This window comes from Palaemon carinicauda, chromosome 2, assembly GCF_036898095.1.
Source record: "Palaemon carinicauda isolate YSFRI2023 chromosome 2, ASM3689809v2, whole genome shotgun sequence".
NCBI classification, from domain to species: Eukaryota; Metazoa; Arthropoda; class Malacostraca; order Decapoda; family Palaemonidae; genus Palaemon; species Palaemon carinicauda.
Window position 1 is genome coordinate 203,010,235 of NC_090726.1, and position 9,232 is coordinate 203,019,466.

Sequence of the window (9,232 nt, forward strand, 5' to 3'; positions counted from 1 at the left end):
AACCGACGTTCCTTTGAAGTCTTAAAAGACCTAAGGGGGTCCTGTAGATCTTTGTTGGTGGAAAGATCCAAGCCTCTGTGGCGGAAAACCGCTGCCAACATACTTCTGTAACCCTTAATCGTAGGAGCTGAAAGGGATCTTACGTTCCTTAGATGTAACAGGAAGTCAGCAATCTGGGTTACAGTGGTACTGGATGAGGAAATTGCATTGGCCTTGTACCAGCTTCGGAAGACTTCCCCTTTAGACTGATAGACTCTGAGAGTGGATGTCCTCCTTGCTCTGGCAATCGCTCTGGCTGCCTCCTTCGAAAAGCCCCTAGCTCTTGAGAGTCTTTCGAAAGTCTGAAGGCAGTCAGACGAAGAGCGTGGAGGTTTGGATGTACCTTCTTTACGTGAGGTAGACGTAGAAGGTCCACTCCCAGAGGAAGAGTCCTGGGAATGTCGACCAGCCATTGCAGTACCTCTATGAACCATTCTCTCGCGGGCCAGAGCGGAGCCAACCAACGTCAGCCGTGTCCCTTTGCGAGAGGCGAACTTCTGAAGTACCCTGTTGACAATCTTGAACGGCGGGAATGCATACAGGTCGAGATGGGACCAATCCAGCAGAAAAGCATCCACGTGAACTGCTGCTGGGTCTGGAATCGGAGAACAATACAACGGGAGCCTCTAGGTTATCGAGGTAGCGAACAGATCTATGGTTGGCTGACCCCACAGGGCCCAAAGTCTGCTGCCAACATTCTTGTGAAGGGTCCACTCTGTGGGGATGACCTGACCCTTCCGGCTAAGGCGATCTGCCATGACATTCATATCGCCCTGAATGAACCTCATTACCAGCGTGAGCTTTCGATCTTTTAACCAGATGAGGAGGTCCCTTGCGATCTAGAACAACTTCCACGAATGAGTCCCTCCCTGCTTGGAGATGTAAGCCAAGGCTGTGGTGTTGTCAGAGTCCACCTCCACCACCTTGTTAAGCTGGAGGGACTTGAAGTTTATCAAGGCCAGATGAACCGCCAACAGCTCCTTGCAATAGATGTGAAGTGTCCTTAGCTCCTGATTCCATGTTCCCGAGCATTCCTGTCCGTCCAAAGTCGCACCCCAGCCCGTGTCTGATGCGTCAGAGAAGAGACGGCGGTCGGGTTTCTGAACAGCCAAAGGTAGACTTCCTTGAGAAGAAAGCTGTTCTTTCACCACGTGAGAGTAGACCTCCTCTCTTCGGAAACAGGAACTGAGATCGTCTCTAGCGTCATGTCCTTTATCCAGTGAGCCGCTAGATGATACTGAAGGGGGGGAGGTGGGGTCTCCTTAACTCGATGAACAGGGCCAGCGATGAAAGTGTCCCTGTTAGACTCATCCACTACCTGACTGAGTATCGGTTCCTTCTCAGCATGCTCTGGATGCAATCTAGGGCTTAGTATATCTTTGGGGCCGACGGAAAAGCCCGAAAAGCTCGACTCTGAAGATCCATACCCAGGTAGACAATGGTCTGGGATGGGACGAGCTGGGACTCCTAAAAATTGACCAGGAGGCCCAGTTCCTTGGTCAGATCCATAGTCCATCTGAGAATCTCCAGACAGCGACGACTTGTGGGAGCTCTTAAAAGCTAGTCGTCTGACGGAGCCGGACACAAGATCATGGTACTGCTGCACAGTCTGTGAACTGTCAACCATGGGGAAGCGAGGAAGTACAGTGACAACCCGAAGCTGTCTAGACTGTCTGGGTCGTACAGACAACTCCTTATCGGGTTGCTGAGGTTGCCGCACTGCGTCACAACAAGTCACTACTGCTGGTTGTTGAACGTCTTCCCAGTGACACACTGACTCCGTAAACAAAAAATCCTCTAACAAGGACTAAGCTTGGACTGCATGTCTTGCAACACAGCTCAAGGTCTATGGGAGCAGGTGTGGTAACAGACGGGGTTAGCGACTGAAGTGGAACCATTACCCTCCCTGGAAGCATGCTATGCTTAAATAAAAGTCCATAGGAGGCTAAGCAGCTAAAGGCTCCTCTCCAAATGACAGAGTCCTCAAGGGAAAATCAGAAGGAGGGAGAATAGCACTTTCTCATCTACAGGAACCATATCCGAGAAAAGCTAAGTTCTCTCAGTGAGGGTTTCACTGGTGCAAAAGCAGCAGACTAGAAGGCAACGTTATGAAACTGCTTGACAGTCTAGTGAGTTGGCAACAACCAAAGATGTGTGACTGAGAAGCATGCGGTAAGGTATGCAGAGCATGCTGTATGCAGAGCATGCTGTATGTAGAGCATGCTGTATGTAGAGCATGCTGTAAGGTAAGCAGAGCATGTTGCATGGCGTGCGGCTTATGCTGCATGGGATGAGGCTCATGCTGCATGGGATGAGGCTCATGCTGCATGGTATGAGACTCATGCTGCATGGGATGAGGCTCAAGCTGCAAGGGATGAGGCTTATGCCGCATGCGTTGAGGTACTTCACCTCAGGAAAGGGAAACTCGCCCTGTTGGCAACACTGCATTACTTCATGCATGCTTGCATGGGGTTTTAATATCAACATAAAATTTACATTACAGTACATTCATAACTCATGATTCATTTTTGTTTTGAAGATATTTTTGCCATATTTTTGCGATTTTGTTAAAAATATATTGCAAGAAATACATATATATTTTTTTTAAGTAATACGAATAACCTCCATTATCATAATGTTTGTGTAGGCATACATGTATATGTTTTACAAATGCAAGTTATGAAAGTAATGAGGTGTTATTATTGTCATTTGTTATTTCATTAATGACATAATATTGTCTTCAGAGTGCCACCTAGCCACCAACAATAAATGCCCCCCCCAAAAATTATATTGGCCCTGAAGTGGCCCCCCCACTTTCAGAGTCCTAGAATCGCCACTGCGCAAGAGTTGAGGTTGCTGCCTCAAGGATGGTGGAGGTTGCCGCAACGCGAGAGGTTGGTGCATAGCGCTGGTATCTGGCAACTCCCAATGCGGCAGCTCACGCGTGGAGGTAGGTTGAGGAACCTCAACTTCATACGTCTGGCAGGGTGGACTGCGCAGAGGTGGAGTTGAGGTTGCTGCCTCGAGGATGGTGGAGGTTGTCGCACCGCAAGAGGTAGCTGCCTCGAGGATGGAGGAGGTAGTCGCAACGCATTAGGCTCCTACCTCAAGGGTAGAGGAGGTTGCTGCAAAGCAAAAGGCTCCTGCCTCAAGTGTTGAGGAGGTTGCCGCGTGGCAAGAGGCTCCTGCCTCAAGGAAAGTGGAGGTTGCTGCACAGAGCTGGTATCTGGCAACTCCCAAAGCGGCAGCTCACGCATGGAGGTAGCCTGAGGAACCTCAACAACCTACGTCTGGCAGGCTGGACTGCGTAGAGGTGGAGGAGCGCTCGCAGGAGGAGGTGTGTTAACCTTCTCTGCCTGAAACTCCTGCATCAACACCGCAAGCTGAGACTGCATTGTCAGCAGCAAAGACCACTAGAGTTTAAGAAAGACAACAACAAACGGAGCTACTGTCCGTTGAAACTGAGGGTCTAAAACAGCTGGTGCGGCAACAGACGGAGTTACTGTCTGTTGCGATACCACCTTGCCTCTCTGGGAGGTGTGCAGTTGTCGTACTGCAGCAAGTCCGAACTGACCCAGTGCTAATGGCACCACCTAGGAGTTGGACTTGCGCGGAAGGGACCGACTTGCACTTAAAAGCTGCAAGATTGGTCCATGGTTTCTGCGAGAAACCTCTTCCGCAGACGAGGAATAAATGGGCTCTCTCGTCTTTGTGTGGGTGGGGTGATCACGTCGGCTACGTGAGTAGGTTACACCCGAAACCACGGAGGGAAACGTCTGTTCGTCGATCAAGGCCTGCTGAACCCATAAGTCCTTCGACATTACTTCTCCCCTGGGCTTGGGAGCTTGTAAGAGGTCCCAGACTAGGCGAACAACTGGCACGAACAGACGAACCCTCGAACGCAACACTGTAAAACTTTGCGCTTATCACTTTATCACTTTTGATTTTCTGTTTGCACTTATTTCACTGAACTCGAAACTTTAAGTGGTTTGTACCTGAAACACGCAATTCTATCCTTCATTAAAAGTTAGTAATTGCGAAAACAGTATTACAATGTAACAGAAAAACATAATGAAAGATAAATAATTCAGTGGCTGGAAAAGAGTTTAAACACTAGATCAAATAAACTACGTTTAAAATCTCTCACCGCATAAAGTCTGAGAACAAGAATAAAACTCTAGAAACGTTTACCTTCTTCCCCTAAAGAGACTAGGGAGAAGAACAAAAACGATAACAACGTTACCCGCTTGAACGAAACGTTTATCCTCCTCTCTCTCCCTCCGTCTCTATCTCTCTCTCTCTCTCTCTTGACTTAGCATCTGAGAGAAGAGCCCAATTATATATATCGTTAAAACATATTATTGTTAAAGGAAAAAAACTGAAAGGTTTCCCAAATAAAAAGTTCCTTATTAGAATAGAACCATTTAAGCTAAGAAAGAATGAACAAAACGCTAGAATCGGTTTACTCTTACTGCAACGTGACACCGTGATAGACTCTCTCTCTATCGTAACGATAGAGCGCAAGTTGAACGTTCTGAACGTCAACAACTGCAGAGACAAAACAAAACGTTAGTTCAACTTTGAAAACAGTACAAGACTATCAAAGAAATTCTTTCAAAAACATTAAAATAGCATAATATGTTAACAGGTAAAAACGAAATGACGGGCTCAAAGTTAATTAACTTCGGTACCAAGAAAAGACCGCCTACTATTAGGAAAGGTCGAATATAAACAAATATAAAAATTAATTTAAATAAGTTTATAATAAAAGGAAGTTAATCAAAGAGGCCTATAAAAGGCGGAGAGATATAAAATAATTCTATAACTTTGTTAAGCAAAATTAAGAGAGTCTATACTCTCTTCGACACCAACACTTCCGTCTAAGGGAAGGGTCGGCCATTTAAAAGTGAAAGAGAGTTCATACTCTCTTCGTACCAAAATTAAATCAAAAATTAAATCAAATTAATTCCAAAAACTTGCTAAGCTAATGATATAGCTTCCTGAATAGCGAAGGCTAAACTCTAGAGCAAATACATCACCAAATCGTGAGTAATAACTCCAGAATCAACAGCGTATCCATGTAGGTCTAGCCGGAGGCACGACAGAGGAAAAATTGAGGTGGTGTTGACAAGAAGTACTAGAGTACCTGACCACAGATGGCGCTGTTGTGTACACCCCCACCTGAATAGCGATCGCTGGCGTATCCCGACCGTGGATTTCTGTCGGGCAACAGAGTTGACAGCTACATGATTATCGGGTAAGATTAATATTGAAAATATATTTGTAATTTATTTTGTTGTTGCTGTTTCACTGTATCTTCTTATGTTGAGAAAGACTGAATTTGAAACGTACATTTCTTCAAGCTGAATAAAGTTAAAATGCTGTAAACTATCATACTGTACAATAAATACTAGCCCAAGGGGCTAACAAGCATGCCAAAAATGTTCCATTTGCCACAAAATAGGAACAATGAAATAATGTTAAAGTGCGAGCTATGGCGGAGCAATAAAACAACTGAAATACGTAATAAATTGAATCATAAAAATAACACCAAAATGCTATCCCTGGCACTAACAGTTGTAGCAAAACATGTTCCGCTTGCCAAAACAATGAGATAATGTCAAATCACAAGCGAAGCGAGCTGCTATGGCGGAGCAAAGACCTATAAATAATTTCAGCGTTAATTTGGCATAACAACATACAGATAAGTATGCTCATTCAAGTTTAAGTTTTCTTAGTATGATAAACATGGCTACAAATCACTGAAAAGAAAATTATTAAAAAATCCTATTTTCTAAGTATCCAGAATGCCTGGCAAACATAAGATGCAGTATTCAAATCGTTTTTCATTACGATTACTGGGTTTTGATTGTGGTAACTGCTTTTTTATTACGATGACTGGCAGAAACAAAGATTACAGTAAACATGTCATGATAAGTACTGTAACATAAAAATACACTGGTACACGCGGTATTTAAAAGCATTTCCAACACTCTTGATGACGATACCAGCACAAACCAATATACTTTTCAGGTACTGTATTTAAAGTAATTGACCTACTAAAACTAAAAAAAATTTAGATTTCCCCCAGAAATCATCATCAAAATCGTTCAAAACCTGGAGCCTTTGTATGTCAGCGGCCAGTTCCTCCCTTGTGGATTAAGAAAAGGACAAGTAACCTTACCTTTCCCCCCTAGCCTAACCTACAAGCCGTGTCCTTACCTACTTACCTAACGGGGGGGGCTAATGCCCCCTGCGACCCCCTTATACTGCCATATTCGAAGATAGCCGTAATCATACCTGCAGGTGGCCGCTATCATACATACACCCCTAAAACCTTAAAGAATACACTGAATATCAGACTTACTTTCTACAAACTCATTATTGTACTATTCTATAATTTTACCAACATTTATCACGGAAACTCTTGGTTTATAAAAAAAAATGTATATAAAATGACAATTCTATTCATATTTTCAATTTAGCTTAGGGTAAGACAGGTGGGGCTTCGACTAGGCTAGCCCGGTAAGTATGAAAACGGTAATTTAGGCCATGCAATGGGGGTACCTTAGGTTGGAACATAAGCAATAATGTCCTTGCTTCTGCCATTCTACTAATGTTTTGGATAGCCTTTGTATACCAGCGGCCAGTTAGCCTACTCCTACGAGCATAAAATATGGACATGTACTAACTTAAATTTCCCCACCAACCTATAAGCCGTGTCCTTACCTACTTACTTATCGGGGAGGGGGGCTAGCGCCCAATGCGACCCTCCTTACACTGCCCTATTCTTAGCCTTCGTCATACATACAGGTAGCCGCTATCATACGTACACCCCGGTTTTAGTTTAATACACATAATCTGTAAAGCTATTTTAACCAGCACATTTTAATATATTGCTCTTGGAACAGTTTGAATCGCATACCCTATATAAGGGAGCATACTATGGGGTACGCTTTCGTCAGCGAACCTATTCTGTGATATTCTTGTGCCAGATAAATCTATGGTTAGGAAAGGATCCTAACCTTCCTAAACGTTATGTAATATAAAAATCAACATAAATTTAATTCCTGTAACGTCAAAACCAGGTACAATTTATCGACAAACACTTAAATATCAGGCAGACGCTTCGCCGTTTACCTACAAGTATCAGAAGACTCGCTTATACTTACGGGTGAGGCCGATCCTAATACGAAGATATAACAAAAGATGAGGTATTTCTTCAGCATTTCCAAAACACTGGTAACTATTGCTCGGTGAAAGGTGATTACTATTATAGATACTAGTTACAAGTAACGATCGGCTTAGAAGGGCTTGGTTATCATCTAGGCTCCTCGTTGCTCTCTCCACAACATAGTCACAGTCACAGACTAGAGATTGTGGGCACACTACTAGATGCGCAGGTGCAAAGAGCTGCAATTTGCAGATAAATAGGACTGTAGGTGCAAATCGCTGCAATCTGCAGATGAATAGAAGCATAGGTGCAAAGCTTTGTACTTTTCAGATGAATAAAAGCGTAGATGCAACGCGCTGTACTCTGCAGATGAATAGAAATGTGGGTGCAAAGTGCTGCAATCTGCAAATGAATAGAAGCGTAGATCGAAGCGCTGCAATCCGAGATCAATACAAGCCTATTTGCAAAGTTTTGCACTTTGCAGATGAATAGGAGTGTAGATTCGACGCGCTGCAATCTGTAGATGAGTAGAAACATAGGTGCAAAGCCCCACAATCCGAGATGTATAGAAGCGTATGTGCAAAATGTTGCAATCTGCAGATGAATAGAAACGTAAGTGCAAAGCACTGCAATCTGCAGATGAATAGAAACGTAGGTGTAATGCTTTGTACTTTGCAGATGAATAGGAGCGTAGGTGCAAAGTGCTTCAATTTGCAGATGAATAGAAGTGTATGTGCAAAGAGCTTCAATCTGCAGATGAATAGAAGTGTAGGTGCAAAGCTTTGCACTCCGCAGTTGAATAGAAGCATAGATGCAAAGCGTTACAATCTGCAGAGGAATAGAAACGTAAAATGAAGCGCTGCAATCCGAGATAGATAGAAGCTTATGTGCAATGCGATGCAATCTGCAGATGAATAGAAACGTAGGTGCAAAGCTTTGCACTTTGCAGATGAATAGAAGCGCAGGTGCAAAGCACTAGCCTACAATCTGAGATGAATAAAACCGTATGCGCAAAGCACTTCAATCAGCTGATGAATAGAAGCTTAGGTGCAAAGCGCTGTAATCTGCAGAAAATTCATTATCATTAGTTATCTCTTACACAACACAGCTTGCATACTTTTACTTCTAACTTCCAGAGCCTGTCATACCGGGAAACATCTTTAATTAGTGTTTCTAACTTCCCCTATTCTATGCCATTGCTATTATTATTATTATTATTATTATTATTACTATTATCATTATTATTATTATTATTACAAGCTAAGCTGCAACCCTTGTTGAAAAAAAAGGATGTTATAAGCCCAAGGGCTCCAACAGGGAAAAATAGCCCAGTGAGGAAAGGAAACAGGTAAATAAATAATCTACTAGAAAAGATATGAAAATAAAATAGTTTAAGAACGGTAACAACATTAAATTAGATCTTTTATAAGAAACTATAAAAACTTAAGACAACTGTAGTATGAGAAACAAGATAGAACAGCATGCCCGAGTGTAATCTCAAGCAAGAGAACTCTAATCCAAGACAATGGAAGGTCATGGTATAGAGGATATGGCACTACCCAAGAATAGAGAACAATGGTTTGATTTCAGAGTGTCCTTTTCCTAGAAGAGTTACTTATCATAGCTAGAGAGTCTCTTTTACCCTTACCAAGAGGAAAGTAGCCACTGAACAATTACAGTGCAGTAACCCTTTAGGTAAAGAAGAATTGTTTGGTAATCTCAGTGTTGTCAGGTATATGAGGACAGAGGAGAATCTGTAAAGAATAGACCAGACAACTTGGTGCATGTGTAGGCAAAGGGAAAGTGAACCGTAACCAGAGAGAATGGTCCAATGTAGTACTCTCTGGCCAGTCAACGGACCCCATAACTCTCTAGCGGTAGTATCTCAACGGGTGGCTGGTCCCCTGGCCAACATACTACTTAGGCCAGACTATTCTTCGTGAGGTTTTGTAGCTATTATCTATGTAATTTTTATTTTATTTTATTTCTATAAAAAATGAGTTGATTCTTCTTTCTTAT

At 43.0% G+C, this 9,232-nt stretch overlaps 1 protein-coding gene across 2 annotated transcripts in view; it reads right to left on the reverse strand.

Moving 5' to 3' along the window:
- PIG-K (Phosphatidylinositol glycan anchor biosynthesis class K) overlaps window positions 1-7,399 on the reverse strand; it is a 53,529-nt gene extending 46,130 nt beyond the window's left edge. For both annotated transcript variants that reach the window (XM_068361390.1, XM_068361383.1), the window contains exon 1: window positions 7,212-7,399. In XM_068361390.1, the coding sequence (XP_068217491.1) occupies window positions 7,212-7,268 (57 nt within the window). In that variant the 5' untranslated portion in view covers window positions 7,269-7,399. The remainder of the gene's footprint in view (window positions 1-7,211) is intronic.
- Between the last annotated feature and the right edge of the window lie 1,833 nt (window positions 7,400-9,232).